The 18,966-nt window shown below is 42.0% G+C and overlaps 1 protein-coding gene across 3 annotated transcripts in view; it reads right to left on the reverse strand.

Moving 5' to 3' along the window:
* MELK (maternal embryonic leucine zipper kinase) overlaps positions 1 to 18,966 on the reverse strand; it is a 141,573-nt gene that overhangs the window by 71,647 nt on the left and 50,960 nt on the right. For all 3 annotated transcript variants that reach the window (XM_060199174.1, XM_007524096.2, XM_060199173.1), the window contains exons 12-13: positions 9,846 to 9,974; positions 3,381 to 3,503 (exon numbers count right to left, since the gene is read on the reverse strand). In XM_060199174.1, the coding sequence (XP_060055157.1) occupies positions 3,381 to 3,503; positions 9,846 to 9,974 (252 nt within the window). The remainder of the gene's footprint in view (positions 1 to 3,380; positions 3,504 to 9,845; positions 9,975 to 18,966) is intronic.

The following is an 18,966-nucleotide window of genomic DNA, read 5'->3' on the forward strand; positions in this document are numbered from 1 at the left end:
ATGTATGAATCAAACATATATAAATACTGGTCTGGGCATATATATTAACAAAATAATTTAATAGGAGGGATGGAGAAAAGAGACAGAGGAAAGGGGAAAAACATATTTAACAAGAAAATATCAGGAGCATTGTTTTACATTTTGAAAAATGTAAGAAATGACAGCTACACTATTATTTAAAAAAAATGACAGCTACACTATTATTTAAATATATATATATATATATATGTATATATATTTACATGAGAGAAAGAGCCACACAGGAAGTAGTGTCACAACAGCTACAGGGTGACTTCATAAGCACGAGGCCATGGCATCACATGAGCCAAAGTGATGCTCTGGTTCTCTCACTTATTCTCTCTTTCCACACTATCACTAAATAAATAAATGAATAAATCTTTAAACAGTGAGAGAGAAGAGGGTGAGTGCCAGGTGCCACTCTGGCACAGGAGATGCTGGGGGCTCAAGCTCATGACCTCATGCTTTTCAAGTCCAAAGTTCTAGCCACCTCCCAGGGGCCACCTCCCAGGCTCCACTATGCAAACTTCTAAAGGTGCTGGCAGTAGCCCCGGAGTCCACTCAGCAGTTAAAAGCAAAGGACTGGCACACAAGAGGTCCTAACTTCCAGTCTCAGCATTGTATATTCCAGGGTCATGCTCTGGTTCTCTCTCTCATCAATCAATAAATAAATCTTTAAAATAATAACATAATAACATAATAACATAATAACAAAATGAAAGGCATAAGAATTAGAAGAAATAAAACTGTCATTAACAAATGATATAATTTCCTATATAGAATATATGAAGATATGCAAATCATAAGAATTAAAATGTCCTGGAAGACTGTTAATCAAAACATAAAAATCAGTGTTTTTAAAGTTGTTTTTTTTATTTTTTATCAGAGACAGACAGCAAGAGAGATTAGAGCGGTGCTCAGTTCTGGCTTAGAGTGATGCTAGATTAAAACAGGGCCTTCTGGGACTCAGACATACAAATCTTACGCTCTGACATGCTGATACCTCCCCAGGATCAAAACCCATTCTTCTTTTTAAAAAATACTTTTTCATTATTGTATAGACAGAGAGAAATTGAGAGGGGAGGAAAGAGAGGGAGGGAGAGAGACAAAGACACCTGCAGACCTGCTTCACCCTTGTGAAGCTTTTCCCCTGCAGGTGGGGACCAGGGGCTTGAACCAAGTCCTTGCACACTATAATGTGAGTTCTTAACCAGGTGCACTACCGCCTGGCCCCAAAACCTACATAAAAAAAAAAAAAATTCCTTTACCAGAGCACTGCATAGTTCTGGCTTATGGTGGTACTGGGAATTGACCCTGGGGCCTTGGAACCTCAGGCATGGAAGTCTTTTGCATAACCATTATGTTGACTCCCCAGAAAGGTGTTTCTTTACTTTTTATGCAAGAAAGACCAGAGCACTACTTAGCTCTGGAATATGGTGATGCCAAGGACTGAACCTGAGACCTTTGGGGCCTCAGGTAGGAAAGAAAGCCCAGCCTGATGCACTGCTGTCACGCGAACTCCCCAACCTGTAAATATCAAGTTCATATCTATAGACCAGTACCAATCAGCCAGGAAAATGTGATAAAAACATTTACCATTCCCAGTATTAATTAAATAGAAGAAAATCAGATAAAATACAAATAAGAGACAGGAGTGGAAGGGACAGAAGACAGATGACCTAAGAGGGGACACCTTACTGTGTGCCCGGCCATCAGTCCAAGGCCTGACACCATAGGGAAGCATCATGGGTAGCACCAAAGGGAGAGTTTCGCTAAATAAAAGATGGCATAGCTGGCCCACGTGACAGCTCAGTAGCATCGGCCTGTGTGAGGCCACAAGTTCATTTGCTAGTGTTGCACTGAGAGGAGAAAAAAAGAAAAAGGCCTTTTGGGAAACAGATGCTCGGAACTTTATTGAAAGGCATGACCTAAAGCCTAGGAAATGGAGAGGCCTACTATTTGCACAGACAGGAGAATGGGAGGAACTGGATTTCCATGCTGCACAAATCAGATCGTAAATGCAACACAATTTTGAGTAGTATTTGTGAAATTTTTTAAAGTAAATCCACAGTGTATGTGAAAATGCGATGAGGTAAGAATAGCCAAGACACTCCTAAAGGAAAACAATGTGGACAATATGGACTGGGGCTGGGAGGCGGCACATCCAGTGCAGTGTCGTATAGTACACAAGGACTCGGGTTCAAATCCCAGCCCCCTGCCTGTAGGAGGGAAGCCTACAAGCAGTGAAGCAGCACCGTAGCTGTGTATGTCTCTCTCTCCGTCCCTCTAAAACCTCCCTCCTTCAATTTCTCTCTGTATCCAAAGTAATATTTAAAAGATTAAAAGGTTATTTGAAAAATAGTAATATGGGGGGGGGGTGCTGGGTAGATAGCATAATGGCTATGCAAAAATGCTCCCATGCCTGAGGCTCCAAAGATCTCAGGTTCACTCCCCAACACCACCATAAGAAAAGCCAGAGATGGGCAGTGCTCTGGGGAAATGGGGAAAAAAAAAAAAGAATATGGGGAAAAAATGGCAAAGAAAAATATAAGAACTATTATAAGCCAATACAACGAGAAGAAACAATCCAATAGGAAAATAAACAAAGGATTTGAAAAAAATATCTTTCAGGATAGAAAAAAATGACCAGTTAATATAGGAAAAAGCGCACAGGTATCCCCCCCAAAAAATCCATAAATTTAAACCCAGTGAGAGCACTTAACACTCACCAGCTTAGAAAATATTGAACAAGTTAGAAATATTAAATATTGCTAAGTATATGGGGCAATAGGAACACTCCTGTATTGCTGACTGAAATATAATTAATACAGCCATGGGGGTCGGGGGGGGGGGGTTGGCACTGTCTGTGAAAGTCATGGCACATCTAAGAAGCTCAACACACCGCAGGTGAAATGGCAGGATTATCAAAAGAGAAGAAAAACAGATCATATGCTATTCTGAGTTGGGGGAAAGGAAAAATGGACTAAAATAGGACTAAGGGAATTTGGAAGACAGCAGAACTGCTTTTTATCTTGGTGGTGGTTATACAGCTCCAGACATTTATCCAAGCACAGAATGTTTACACTATGGCTGTGACTTATTTAACTGCATGTAAAGTAAACCTCTTTTTAAAAAACGAAAAGGAACAATAAATTACTACAATACAGAATCACGGCTTTCCTCAAGTTGGAAATATCTGGGTTCCCTTTCATTCACATTCCAGCACAGACTGACGTTTTCAAAGGCTTAAGGATTAAATTTGCGCAATCACGCTAGAGCTCATGGTAGAGCCTAAATAGGTTTGTTTTTGTTTTACAATTAGACAACATAGTCTGCTTTAAACAATAACAAATATAACCAACCTGGGGTGTCTGGGGAGTACCCACACCTGCTGAAAAGCCATCTTCACACCAGTCATAGTCTGTTAGTCCAGCCACACAATTTTCATCACTTGTAGTCATCTCTTCTAGACTCAGATTCTTTGACTGTTCAGAAATAAAAGAATTTAGAGACAACGCCACTATGACTTAACTTTAAAAAAAAAAAAAAAAAAAGCAATTTCAAGCACAGGGCAAGGCCCCAGAAGAAAAAAATAAAATAAAATAAAATGAGAGAACACGTATTGAAGGAGTACAAACAACCTACTGCAGGAAACGAGAAATCAAAAAAATTAACTCAAATTACTAGGCGGATGAATCTCTGACTTTCAGTGTATCTTGAAACATTCTTGTTACATAGCATATAACTTAGCTTGTCACTCTCAAATAGTCACTGTAAGCCCAGAAAAATAACTTCTAGGTCTGGAAAGATAGTACAGTGGTTATGCAAAAAGACTTCCATGCCTGAGGCTCCAAAATATCAGGTTCAATCCCCAGCACCACCATAAGCCAGAGCTGAGCGGTGCTACAGAAAGTAAGTAAATCTTTTGCTAACTACAAAGACAAAGTACAAGGAAGGTAAACAAGTTTGAAATACAGGTTTCTTTGCTGTAAGAACAAATTAGCAATGCCTACTAATAATAAATAATACATTATAAAAGACCTCCTGGTAAAAGGATATTTGGGATCCTATGTTGACAGTACCACCAGACACATTTATATTCCATCATCCTTCCCCCTCTATAAAGGTACACCCCCCAAAAGGGTATACTAGATATCCCCTAAAGGCTATTACTATGAAGTATATTGGACTTTTTTATTTTTCCCTCTTTTCTTTTTCCCCAACATATAGTTAACCTGGCCAGGCAATTTTACTTGAATTTCTTACACATCTTCCTTTCTTTTCTCATTCCACTGACACTGTTTTAATTCAAGGACAAATTTCAGGCCTGAACTATTCAAACACATAATACGATCTCTGCTACTAGTCTTTTCAGCTCTGAATCAAGGATGCCAGAGTTCTGCAGGACTGCCAGTTACCATCAACTACTAGCTACATGGAATGTAAGGCTGAGAAAAACACGACAGTTAAGTTTAGGCTCAGTGTTTGAAAAAAAAAAAAGGACAGTGTTGTACAAACAAAGGCTACATGGCTACTGTGGTACATGTATATAACAGCACACACACTCCTCTGCCTGAAGAATTTCATATACCATTACATGGATTTGTTGAAATGAATCGTATCAGTGTTGCGTCTTGCTCAAAAGTGCATGACATTGCGAGAGTCCGTGATCTCTTCTCTTTTCTCTTCTTACACACACACACACACACACACACACACACACGCAAACGCACACACGCAAACGCACACATGCGCGCACACACACACACACACACACACACACGCACGCACCCACGCAAGCACGCACGCTTTCCCCCTACTTCTTCATTTTAACCAAACAAATCTAGGCATCATCAACAGAATGTAATGAGCATGTGTAGGTGCCTGTGCTTTTGCTAATCCTACTTATCTTGGCTTAAATAATTTTCACATTATTCTAAGCTGAGCCGGTCCAGTTTGGATCCCTGTGGTGCTTACTCCCATCCTGTACAACACACCTCTAGCCCTTATCTGGCACACACTAGTCTGGCAGGATGGAGTATCACCTACATATACTCAAGGTAGGCTGTGTGATACAATGGTGCACAGAACTTGTGTGCAAAAGATCTGCCTTGGCAGAGAGGAGTCAGTCACTGGCCAAGAGCAGACTAGGAAGCCACTGCAAACGTAAGGCACTCTCACTTCAGAGATTCCTTTACACAGTCACTTGAAGGAACTCTTTCTTACTTCGTTCAGAAGACCAAATAGGGAGAGGAGATGGGCGGCCTTTTAGGTACAGCAGAGACATATGACTCATTAGGTTTGCAGCACATGACCTCATATGTGCCAGAGAAAGACAGACCTAAATGAGGTATTAGAGGAATTCTCAAAGGAGGGAGGAGAGCCAAAAAAAAAGATCAGAAAAGAGGTGCCATTCCAACATTATTTAGTTCTGTGACTAGAGAAAAAAAAAAGGATTATTTTGCCTATATAATCATTTGGACTATAATGGAAATTAAGATGATAGTTGAGAGATAGTTGAGATAGTCAACTATCTCTCTCTGAAATTTAAATAAAAATGATTTCTTAGTACTGAAACATGTAAATTACAACCTGAATTACTCTAAGGAGAGATTATATTACAAAGTTTCACCCTATCTGAAAAGCAAAAATTTGAGCCATGAGGTATATAAGGAACCACACACATGCATAAAAAAAACAAACAGAAAAAAAAAAGCAGGTACTAATATGAGCACTTGGCAAGCATTTAGAAGCAAGGTGCATCTAAATATGTAAATACATCCCAACCAACCTAAAGGTTCATGAAGAGAAAAAATGAACTAAAGCAGACAAACAGAAACAGAAGAGAAAATAATCATTTGAGTCCTTTCCTCTTTCTCTCCACTCACTTACTCTTTCCCCAGCCTCCTGGAGTGGAGAGGCCCCCAGATTCCGGGAAATCTCTTCTCTCCTGTTCTGCCAACTGCCTGCCAGGACCTCCAGGTAAACTGGAGACAAGTTGTGAAACTGGGGGAAAGCACATCTCCCGGCATACAGTGTCACTGCTGGGACCCCTGGGGGTCTCCCACAGGTGACTATGGGCCCGTCTGTCTTCTTAGAAGATGGTGAAAGATAGGAGGCTGTGCCGGGGATGCCTATTTGAGACTGCAGAATGGCCCGTCGGCACCTGGATCTGAGCTCATTCAATCTCTTGCTTTCTCCAGGTCTCCTCTCTCCCCACAAGCACAGGCCTTAAATAGAGACTGCTGACTAAGCCTTCTGCCTCTCCAGACATATCCTTAAACATGACATTTAGAAATCACATCCTCAGGAGTTGGGCAGTAGCACAGTGGGTCAAGCGCACATAGTGCAAAGCACAAGGACCGGCAGCAGGATCCCAGTTCAAGTCCCCGGCTCCCCACCTGTAGGGGAGTCACTCCACAGGCAGTGAAGCAGGTCTGCAGATGGCTATCTTTCTCTCCCCCTCTCTGTCTTCGCCTCCTCTCTCCATTTCTCTCTGTCCTATCTAACAACAACAACATCAATAACAACAATAATAACTACAACAAAAAAGACAACAAGGGCAACAAAAGGGAAAATAAATAAATAATAAAAATTTTAAAAAAAAAGAAATCACATCCTCCCTGAGCTGCCCCCTAAATCTGTAGCTTCCCTGTAGGGAGCCTGTCAGCTCTTGGCCTACTGCCTTAGTCTTTGTAGTATACCTGTTCTGAAGTCCTTGTCCCATTTAGGTCCAAGTGTTTAGGACAGTGACTGATCTCTGCATTCCTCAAGTTTCACCTTAGTAAGTATCAACTGTTTACCCTATGAGGTGATGAAGAACTGCCAGTTCTTGGTGGCAGTGGTCTTACTGCGTCAGCCAACCGGTTCTCAGTGGAAGTAACCGCACCCAGAAACACCTTGTGCTTAGCAAGCCAGGAGTTGGAAAGGCGGACAGTGTCCCATCCCTGGCATTGCATGTGCCAGAGTGACACTCTGGTCCTCTCTCCCACCTCTACTGATAAGTAAATCTTCAAATAATAATAACAGCAGCAGTAGCAATGATTAAATTAGATTGGTTGTCAGGTGGTGACACACAGTTGAGTGCACATCTTACAGAGCTCAAGGTTCAAGCCCCCTGTTCCCCTACAGGGGGAAGGTTTCACAAGTAGTGAAGCAGAACTGCAGGTATTGCTTTATCTTTCTCTCTCCCTATCTCCTCCTTCCTTCTCAAGCTCTATTCAATAAATGAGTAAGTAAATAAATTTTTTTTAATTTTTAAATTTTGATTATAATTAATTAACATGAGGAATTTGATCTGCCAGAGGTCAACTCTGTAACTTAACAGGCACTGCTCAAAAGAAAGACTTAAGACTTTAAACATAAATGAGTATCAAAATAGTATATTAAAAGGGGGCAGGTGCTGGAGTACCCCGTTAAGCACACATATCACCATGTGCAAGGATACAGGTTCGAGTCTCTGCTCCTCTCTTGCAGGGAGGACACCTCCCAAGTGACAAAGCAGGTCTGCCAAGTATCTATCTCTCTCCATATCTCCCTTCCCCTCTCAATTTCTCTCTGTCCTATCAAGTAACAATAAAATAGACAGAAGGAAAAAATGGCTGTCAGGAGCTGTGGATTTGTAGTGCCGGCACTGAGCCCCAGCAATAACCTGGGTGGCAATAAAAAGTAAATAATATATAATAAACAAATATTATTCATTAAGGTAGTTCATGCCATATGGAGTACATTTTATATTTACAGATCTACCAATAAATTTCTAGATTAAAAATACTTGATATACATAAATTATATAAACATGTTAAAATAAAGATTGTATTTGGGGGCTGGGCAGTAGGTAGCACAGCGGGTTAAGCACACATGGCACAAAACACAAGGACCAGAGTAAGATCTCAATTCCAGTTTGAGCCCCCCCACACACACACTCCTCACTTGTAGGGGGATCACTTCACAAGTGGTGAAGCAGATCTACAGGGGTCTGACTTTCTCTCCCCCCATCTTCCCCTTCTCTCTCAATTTCTCTCTGTCCTATCCAACAATGACAGCCACAACAACAATAGTAACAATGATAAACAACAAGGGCAACAAAAGGGAAAAAATAGCCTCCAGGAGCAGTAGATTCATAGTGTAGTAGGCACCAAGCCCCAACAATAACCCTGAAGGCAAAAAAAATAAAAGATTGGATTCAAACCCCCCTACCCCACCCCCAGGATTCAACCTGCAAAGAAGGAAGCATCACAAACATTAGAATAGTGCTGCAGGTATTGTCCATCTGTCTCTACATGCGGCTCACCCTCTATCAAAGGATAGGATAGGGTAGGGTAGGATAGGATAGGGTATAGGGTATAGGGTATAGGGTATAGGGTATAGGGTATAGGGTATAGGATAGGGTATAGGATATAGGATATAGGGTATAGGGTATAGGATAGGATAGGGTATAGGATATAGGGTATTGGGTATAGGATATAGGATATAGGGTATAGGATATAGGATAGGATAGGATAGGATAGGGTATAGGATAGGATATAGGGTATAGGATAGGACATAGGATATAGGATAGGATATGATAGGGTATAGGATATAGGATATAGGATAGGATAGGACAGGATATAGGATATAGGATAGGATAGAATATAGGGTATAGGGTATAGGATAGGACATAGGACATAGGATATAGGATAGGATAGGACATAGGCTATAGGATAGGATATAGGATAGGTGATAGGATGTAGGATAGGTGATAGGATGTAGGATAGATGATAGGATAGGGTAGGATAGGATAGGATAGAATATAGGATATAGGATAGGATAGGATGTAGGATAGGATAGGATAGGATAGGATAGAATATAGGATAGGATATAAGATAGGTAATAGGATAGGATTAGGATAGGCGATAGGATAGGAGATAGGATAGGATATAAAGTAGGTGACAGGATAGGAGATAGGATAGAAATAGGATGGGGAATGGCTGCCATGATCGGTGGAGTCATTGTGCTCAGCTCTGGCTTATGGTAATTCTGGGGACAGAACCTGGGACATCAGAGTCTCAGGGATGAAAGTCGCTTTGCATAACTAGTATGCTGTCTCCCCAGCCCCAAGAAAGTTTTTTTTTTTAATTTTATCTATTTTAAAATGAGAGAGAGAAAGAACCAGAGCATCACTGGCATATGGCAATGCCAAAGACTGAACTCAGGACCTCATGCTTGAGAGTTCAATACTTGCCTGGATTGACTTGTGTCTAAGTAAGGTACTTAAAACTATAAGTAGGCTTCTTAGCTTATTCCCTCACTCCAGTGATTTGCTGGGTTCCTGAAGTCCTTCTAGTCCTGCCTTGTTGTGGTCCCAGATGATCTCCTTTGGTGTTCCTAGTTGACCCAGGAGAGGAGAGCAAGGCATTTGTCTTATTCACTGCACTTCCCTCTCCAGAGTTCAATACTTTACCCACTGAGCCACCTCCTGAACTGCTGAGGATTTTTTTAATGCAATGTTCGCATTCAAAATTTTACCAGTACAGAAATTCTCATTCCCTCTCAAAAATGTTAGACAGTCTCTCACTTCTTGACATGGGTAAGTTGGCTGGCTTGGTGGTGTATCTGCTCACAAGCGAGGTAGGCATGTGGCACGAGCAGTGGGTATTCAGACAAAAGGCTCTTAATCTAACATTTGTGACCTAGGAGGTGGTGTGGTGGATAAAATGTTGGACTTTCAAGCATGAGGTCCCAATTTCGGTTCCTAACATCACATGTACAACCGTGATGCACTGCTTCTTCCCCCCTCCTTTCATAAATAAATTAAAATAAAAACCAAAAAAGCTTCTAGCAGGTACCTTAGTGCTCATGGATGGGGAAGCACTGGCTTGTCCACAGGAAAACGGAAGCCTTAAACGCACTGGTTTCCCCCGAGCCTTCTTGGCAAGAAGCAGAAGATAGGTAGCTGTGAGGTGATCATATTGCCACTGGAAGAAAATAAAACTGCCTGAATGAGTGTTGCTTTCTTATCACTAGTCTTAATATTGGTTTACAAACACTCAGGGGTATGGTTTAACATGCGTACAGTCTGGTGTGTCCCCAACCACCATAGTCTTTACAAAGTCTAGGAGAAGGAGAAAATTTTATTACTTATTTTCTAATTTTCATTTATTTATTATTGGCTAGAGACAGAAATTGAGAGTGGAAGGAGAGACAGAGAAGGGGAGAGACAGGGAGACACTTGCAGCCCTGCTTTACCACTCGTGAAGCTTTCCCCCTGCAGGTGGGGACCAGGGATTTGAGCCCAGTTCCTTGCTCTCTGGAATCTGTGTACTTAAGCAGGTGCGTCACCACTTGGCCCCGATTCCTTTTTTTCTCCAATTAGACAGAGAGCAGAGCTCGCTCAATAACGTGCACATGATACCATGTGTGGGTCCAAGCTCCCAGTCACCACACAGAAGGGAAGCGTCACAATCTATAGAGCAGTGCTGTAGTTAGTGTCTCTCCCTGTCCTCATTCTGCCTTTCCCTCCATGTCTTTTACCATTCATTCAAAGAGAGACACAGAGAAAGAGAGAAAGAAAGGCCTCCAGGAACAGTGAAATAATACATACACGAAACCCCAGGAAAACCTTTTTTGTTTTTTTTTTTTACTTTGACACCAACCAATTAGAAGATGGTCTTGAAGTGGGGGGGGGGGGGGGGAATAATATAATGGGAGAGACCAGAGCCCTGCTCAGCTCTGGCTCACAGTGGTGCTGGAGATTAAACCTAGAACCACAGAGCCTCAAATATGAAAGTCTTTTTGCATAACCATGATGCTGTCGCTCCAACCTACCAACTATTCATCTTTTAATAGATGGATATGGGGGGAGGTGGCTGGTGGCCCAAAGGAGGTAACAGGTACGTAAAGAAAGCAGCAGCATTAACAGGAAGGGCCTCAGGGGAGAAGTCATTTACCTATCAACATAAAAATAGTTATAATATCATAACAAGAAGTATGGCTGAACATCAGTCCTGCAGTTAAACCATACAGACTGCTAATTCTAGCATCTACTTCTTCTATAGTTATTTTTCTTAAAATAAATACATAAATAAACAAGACAGGCAGTAACAGGTCTTACTAATTCAGCTCCACATTCCCCAACTTTCTATACCTCCCAGTAGTGATTGACTCACACATTCACGCGCATCAGTTAATGTTTCCTCTTCTATCTCCCTTTTGAAGATATCCCACCAATATCTGCATCCCAGGCTTCACTAGTTTGGGTTCTTTCTTACCTATAACTAGACCTTCATCCCTTCATCTCTATCCTACCACATGTCAGGTCTCCTAAATCCTACATATTTCTTTATGTTGCTCTATTTTCCAGTAACTTCCAGAGGGTGATGAATGGGAGGTAAATTGTGAGTTTCTATACATCTGATAAAGGATGGCATTTTAAGGCTAAGGATATAATTCTTGACTGATAATAATTTTTATAGTTTTGAAGACCATAGTCAAGAATGTTCTCTTTTTTTTTTCTTCTTCTTCTTCTCTTTTTGCCACCAGAGTTATCGCTGAGGCTTGGAACCAGCACCACGAATCCACTGCTCCCTGTGGCCATTTTTTTTCCATTCCCTTTTTTTCTATTTTTTATTTGACAGGACAGAGAGAAATGGGGGTGAGAGGGGAATAGAGAGTGGAGAGAAAAGCAGACACCTGCAGACTTGCTTCACTACTCATGAAGCCTTCTCCCTGCAGGTGGTGAGCAGTGGGTGGTTCAAACCTGGGTCCTTGCACATGGTGATATGTGAGCTTAACCAGATGCACCACTGCCTGGCCCCCAAGAATGTTTTAGTGTAGTGACAGAAAAATCAGAAGTTGGGGTTGGGAAGATAGCATAATGGTTATGCAAAAAGACTTTTATGCCTGAGTCTCTGAACTCCCCGATTCAGTCTCCAGCACCACCATAAGCATGAGCTGAACAGTGCTCTAGTAAAAAATAATAATAAAGAAATAAATAATAAAGAAAACTGAGGGGCCGGGTGGTAGCACTGGGCTAAGCACACATGGTGCAAAGCACAGGCACCGAGTAAGGATCCCCACTTGCAGGGGGGCTGCTTCACAGGCAATGAGGCAGGCCTGCAGGTGTCTATCTTTCTCTTCCCCTCTCCTCTCTCAATTTCTCTCTGTCCTATCCAACAACAACAACAATAACAACAACAATAATAACAAAACAAAAAAAAAAAAAAAGGAAAAAATGGCCTCCAGGAGCAGTGGATTCCTAGTATAGGCACTGAGCCCCAGTGATAACCCTGTAGGGGAAAAAAAATTACCCTGACACCCAAAGATTTTATGTATGGTCTTCTGTCTTTAGGAAGTGATTAGGTCTTCTCTTTTTCTCCAGTTTTCTAAAATTCTGGTCAGATAAGACTTTGTATGGATCTATTTTCAATCACCTGTCCAAAACCTAGTAAAGTCCTTTCATTCTTAGAAATTAATATTCTATGGAGTCGGGCAGTAGCGCAGCGGGTTAAGCGCATGTGGCACAAAGAGCATGGACTAGCATAAAGATCCCGGTTCAAGCCCCCGGCTCCCCACCTGTAGGGGGAGTCACTTCAGAAGCGGTGAAGCAGGTCTGCAGGTGTCTATCTTTCTCTCTCCCTCCTCTGACTTCCCCTTCTCTCTCCATTTCTCTCTGTCCTATCCAACAACAGCAATAATGGAAAAAAATCTTCTGTTAGGGTGGGGAATGTCTGTAATCTTCTGTTAGGGTGGGGAATGTCTGTAATCTTCTGTTAGGGTGGGGAAGAAGTTACAACCATGTAGCAAAGACAGAAAATGGGATCTGAGAGTTTAGTTGCTTCTGATGCAAACCGTCAGCCAGTCTTCCGATCTCTCTACCCTACTCCCTTCCCGAACTTCAAAGGCTCCTGGTATTCTGAGCCTTGCAGAGGCTCTAGGCACTTTGCTTACTGCCCATTCCCATAACTTAGCTTTTAACTTTCTCCAAAATGCTGCTTCCTGACACTTCTGAAAACTGAGTGCTCTTATTTGAGTGCTATTATTTTCTTCATCCTTGTAAATTTTTGTTTTTTGCCTATTTATCCCATCATTATTATTTTAGTGGAGGTTTGAAGAAGTATTGGATATAAACACATTTCTTCAAATTCACTTCTTCTTCTAGCGTTTGCCCTTCTTCCATAGCCAGTCAACAGCATCAGGTTGAGCCTGATGTAAAGTTTCGAGACCTCCTTTGAATCTGGAGAGGTGGCAGTCGTTGACTATGTGGGTCATAGTCTGTCTGGAGCTGCAGGGGCAGTTCGGGTCGTCTCTGGCTCCCCAGCGATGGAACATAGCGGTGCACCAGCCATGGCCTGTTCGATAGCGATTGAGGAGGGCCCAATCATAACGTGCTAGGTCAAAGCCGGGTTGACGCTTGCAGGGGTCTGTGATGAGGTGTTTGTTCTTTACCTCAGCTGACTGCCAACTCTGTTTCCAAGAGACTGGAACAGAGAAGTTCAGTGTAGGCGTAGGAGACCAGATTGGGTGACGAGACGTCAAGCGTTGGACAGGGTGGGCGAAGATATCCGTGTATATTGGCAGGTCTGGTCGAGCGTAGACGTGGGAAATGAACTTAGATGATGCCGCATCCCGACGAATATCTGGCGGGGCGATGTTGCTAAGAACTGGCAGTCATGGAACCGGGGTGGAACGGATGGTTCCAGAAATTATCCTCATGGAGGAATATAATTTGGAATCGACCAAGTGGACATGGGGGCTACGGAACCATCCTGGGGCACAGTATTCTGCAGTGGGATAGCATAATGCCAGAGATGATGATCATAGTGTGGAAGCGCTCGTGCCCCATGAGGAGCTGGCCAGTCTTGCAATGATGTGATTCCTCGCGCCCACCTTTGCTGCAGTTTTTATGAGATGTTCGTGAAATGACAGAGTGCGATCGAGAGTAACGCCAAGATAGACTGGCTGGGCTTCATGCCGGATTCTCGTATCGCCAAGCTGCACATTAGGCTCACGCGAGGCGGAGGCATGGTGTAGATGGAAAACAGATGATACCGTTTTTGCAGTGCTAGGGATTAGTGGCCATTTTTTACAGTAATCAGATATCAGAGACATGTCTTTCGTGTTTCCTCGAGGATGTCAAACTTGGATGCCTGAGTTGCACAGCAGATGTCATCGGCGTAGATGAACTTCCTTGAAGAAGTTTCTGGAAGGTCATTGATGTAAATATTAAATAGCGTAGGAGCCAGAACAGAGCCCTGGGGGAGGCCACTTGAGACAAGTCTCCATCTGCTAGACTTGTCACCCAGATACACCCGGAATCTTCTGTTTTGGAGAAGAAACGATATAGTGTTGGCCACCCATGGAGGGAGGCATCTTGAGATCTTGACTAGGAGACCACGGTGCCAAACTCTGTCATAGGCTGCTGTGAGATCAACAAAGACAACACCCGTCTTTAAATTCTTCTGGAATCCATTTTCAATGTAAGTTGAGAGGGCCAGGGCTTGTTCGCAGGTAGATCTTCCTGGGCGGAAACCAGCTTGGGCGGGTGATAGGAATTTCTCTGTAAGATGAGAAATACGTGACAGAAGCAGCCTCTCAAGGAGTTTGTAACACATGGAGAGGAGAGAAATTGGTCTATAGCTGGCGGCCAGTGTTGGGTCTTTCTTTGGTTTCAAAACCGCTATAATCTTCGCACGACGCCAAACTTTGGGCATAGACTCAGATTCCAAGATGTGGGACAGGAATGAAGCGAGCCACTTCTTTGCCGCGGGACCCAGGTTAAGAATGAGTTCTGGGGTGATGTTATCATAGCCAGCAGCTGTTCTCAGTTTAACCCTCTTCAAAGCGTCTTCCAGTTCAGACAGTGTAAAGGGAGAGAGTTTTGGAGATGGACAAGATAAATGGAAGTGGGATGACCACTCATGGGAAATTTCTCTTTTCCAGACTGGGTCAATCTTAGCACGTCCAACTTGAGTTAGGTGACTGGCCACTGAGTTTGGAGATATGGGAGGATGGGAGACGGGAGGGGGTTGGCTACCGGCACCCAGTCTGTGAAGAAGCTTCCAGGTCTTCCTACTTGAGTGGGTGAAGTTCAGACTTTCCGTGAGTTGTTGCCAGCGGGCTTGGTGTGCTGCATCCAGGGAGGCAATGAGATGGTCAGCCACATCTGGGTCGCCCGACTCATCATACTGCTTTAGTAGTTGCTCGCATTCAGCATCAAGACAAGGCATATAGTTAGCACGTCTCCCACGAGGAATAGCTTGGGAAGCTGCTTTGAAGATGGCTTGGCGGAAGCGCCTGTAGGAATCTTCAGAGGGGATAGAGTTAATTGGAATTGCAGGAATAGATTTGTTGGTAAGATCACTGAACAGATGCCAGTTTGCTTTCCGAAAGTTCCATCTTAGTTTCTCCGAGCACAGAATCAGTGGGAGCTGGAGACCAATGTGGATGATAGCTGGGCGGTGATGACTGTGCGGGAAGATCTTGAGAACTTGTCTTGTAGTGGGAAAGGCTTGGCCGTTGACTGTGCTAATCCAGCACAGGTCGGGTGACGAGTCTTTATTCCATCTAGCACTGTGAAAAGAGCCTGGCTGTTTGGGATCGATTCACTAATTGAATGTTTCTAAATAATGTGTAAGACTAGCAGATTATCCTACAAGAGTTAAATTTTTTAATTATTATATTTATTTATTTGATATAAATGGTCAAAAATTGAAGGAAGGGGGAAGATAGGGAGGGAGAGACAGAGAGACACCTGCAGCCCTGCTTCACTCTCAAAGTTTTCCCCCTACAGGTGGGGGATGGGGGCTCAAACCCAGGTTCTACTGTAGTGTGTGGGTTCAACCAGGTACATCACCACCCAGCCCCAGAAAGTGTTAAATTTTAAAAACATATACATATATCCTTACTAAGTACTAAGTATCCAGACAGGACAGCTACCGCCTTTGCTTTATCAATGAATGTTATCAGTTAATATTTTATGTTCCAAAATTATAGTATATGCTCTGAGTATACCATTATTATATAGTTACATAATGGATCTGTTAGTCTAGAGGGCAAAGTATAAAATACTGTAGAAATCATCATGGGATGTTGACTTTAATCCAGACAAGATGAAGGGTAGGAAGAATAGAAAAGTTTCATAAAGACGGCCATTAGAATAATAAGACTGGGAGTCAGGCAGTGGTGCAGCGGGTGAAGCGCACATGGGGCAAAGCACAAGGACCGGCATAAGGATCTGGGTTCGAGGCCCCGGCTGCCCACTTGCAGGAGAGTTGCTTCACAAGAGGTGAAGCAGGTCTGCAAGTGTCTATCTTTCTCTCCTCCTCTCTCTGTCTTCCCCTCCTCTCTCCATTTCTCTCTGTCCTATCCAACAATATCAATAACAACAATAACCACAACAATGTTAAATAACAAGCGAAACAAAAGGGAAAATAAATATAAATAAAAATAAAAAATTTTTAAAATAAAAGAGAAAGAAAAAAGAATAAGAGTAATTAATAATAAGAAGAATCGCTTTCTGTGTTCCAAATACTACATTCATTATTTGTTTTTGTTTTTTCCAGAATCAGGACCTTTCACATGCATAGTTTCACCACTTGAAGTGAGAGCGGTAGAGAAAGAGAGAGAAAAATAGAGTGTGGGAAACACACCACCCCGCTGGACTTCAGATCAATTATATAATTCTCTGTGGGGTGGGGTGTAGGTATCAGGGTGAGTTTCAAGTTCCCAGGCTATTCCAGTGTCCAGCCAAGATGGAGAATCTTAGCTCTAGAAGGAATGGGTCAATTACATTCATCCCTAAGATTAGAAAGTATAAATGGGCATTTAGGAATGAGGGGGAAGTAGAAAGAAAGAAAGAAAGAAAGAAAGAAAGAAAGAAAGAAAGAAAGAAAGAAAGAAAGAAAGAAAGAAAGGGAGAAGGGAGGAGTGCTTTCCTCACAGAAGTCTTGATATTGGCCATGCCTTATAACTCAGAATAACTCCAATCTTCGGGGAGACATAATACCAGAAATCAATCCCAACCATGCTTCCTTATCTGTTTTGCTTTCTGGATCAGATACAAACAATTCTTACTTTCATTTCACCTTTAAATTTGAAAAATGTATGTAGAGTTACATACAGGAAACTATTTTAAAGATGTTTTTCCTCACTGATTCTTGAAATTCTCTTCCCCCTCCACCTTTTTAAATATTTATTTCATTGAAGAGAGAGAGACGAGGTGAGGTCAGAGAACTCCTGCAGTATACAGGGGCCAGGGACTGAACCTGGGACTTCACACATGCAAGTCATGTGATCTACTGGGCCACCTCCTTGGCCAAGAAGTTGAATACATTTAAGATTCTGTATTGGGGGAGTTGGGTGGTAGCGCAGAGGGTTAAGCGCATGTGGCGCCAAGTGCAAGGACTGGCAGAAGGATCCAGGTTTGAGCCCCCAGCTCCTCACCTGCAGGGGAGTCGCTTCACAGGTGGTGAAGCAGGTCTGCAGGTGTCTGTCTTTCTCTTCCCCTCTCTGTCTTCCTCTCCTCTCTCCATTTCTCTCTGTCCTATCTAACAACAACATCAATAACAACAGCAATAATAACTAAAACAAGGGCAGCAAAAAGGGAAAATAAATATATTTTTTAAATTTTTTTAATTAAAAAAAAAAGATTCTGTATTGAACATTCTGTGACTCACATACCAAATTCTTCTGGAATAAAATTACATGATGTCTGGGATTTTCTTTGAAATACCCTAACTAAAAAGAATTAGAGTATTGGGATATAACTGGTCAAAAGTTAATATCTGTTGAAGTGGCTGATGAGTACAAGGAAGAATCTTATTACTATACTATTCTCTCCGCTTCTGTGTTTGAACATTTCTATAATAAAACCTTACAAAGAAATTTTATGTATCTGAAATTTTGTCTCCCACTTAAAGATCAAGCCAAAGAAAAAGTCATTTCACTTTTTTAATTACTTAAATGGAAACTTCAAATCTTCATTGTCAAAGACTAAGGACCAAAAAAAAAAAAAAAAAAAAAAAGACTAAGGACCTAACATATCTTACAGCAATTCCCAAATTTTGTCTTTCTTTCCTTTAAATGCATTGTTCACAGGAGAGAAAACTACCATTGTTTTCTAGATATATTCCAGAGCCATTGCCAATTACATTATTCAAGAAAAATTCCTGTAGGTACAGGAACAGTGGTGGGGAAGGCACTAAACTACACACATACACACACCCCTGAAACTATACTCCTAAAATTTTATAAACCAATGATAAATCAATAATTAAAAACTTTAATAATTTATTTATACTCTCTCCTCATTGAGAAGAATTGTGCTTTAGTAAATGTATATTAAAATAATAATAAGAAAATTGCTTAAGTATTTACCTCGCAAGATATAAAAGAAAAATAAGTAAGTACAAATCACAAAGCTATAGCTCTGATCCAGGAGCAAAGTCAAATGCAACCGCAGCCCACTGCATCAGATTGCAGCTCAGAGACAACTGAGTGCCGCTGTCACTATTTAAAAAAAGGAAAGTGTGTGATCTCGATATTAAGCATCTGAAAGAGGTGCCATGAACCAACACCAAGAATGATCATATTTGGTTCCTAAGTTTGGGGGTCAGTGATGTGAGGCTACCGAAATGCCTTTGGGTAAGAAGAAAACCAAACTGTGTTTACTTTACAGTGTAAGACACAGCAGATTCATAGTTCTGGGTCAGACCATTTACAGCTGTCAAAATCAGAAGTCTGCCAATTCTCTGAGCCCATTTGCTGTTTCTTAATTTTTTTTCTCAGTGTTCTAGTTGTAAAAGGATACCCGGGACTAGAGAAATAGTTCACTGTGTAGGGCTCCTGCTTTGCCACCGGCATGGTCCAGCTTCAAGCCCCTGTACTACTGGGAGATGCTGTGTGTCTCTCCCTCTCCCTGTTCCTCTCATCTAAGTGGGGGAAATAAAAAGGTTCTACTGCATGCTTGAG

Source organism: Erinaceus europaeus, chromosome 10, assembly GCF_950295315.1.
Source record: "Erinaceus europaeus chromosome 10, mEriEur2.1, whole genome shotgun sequence".
NCBI classification, from domain to species: domain Eukaryota; kingdom Metazoa; phylum Chordata; class Mammalia; order Eulipotyphla; family Erinaceidae; genus Erinaceus; species Erinaceus europaeus.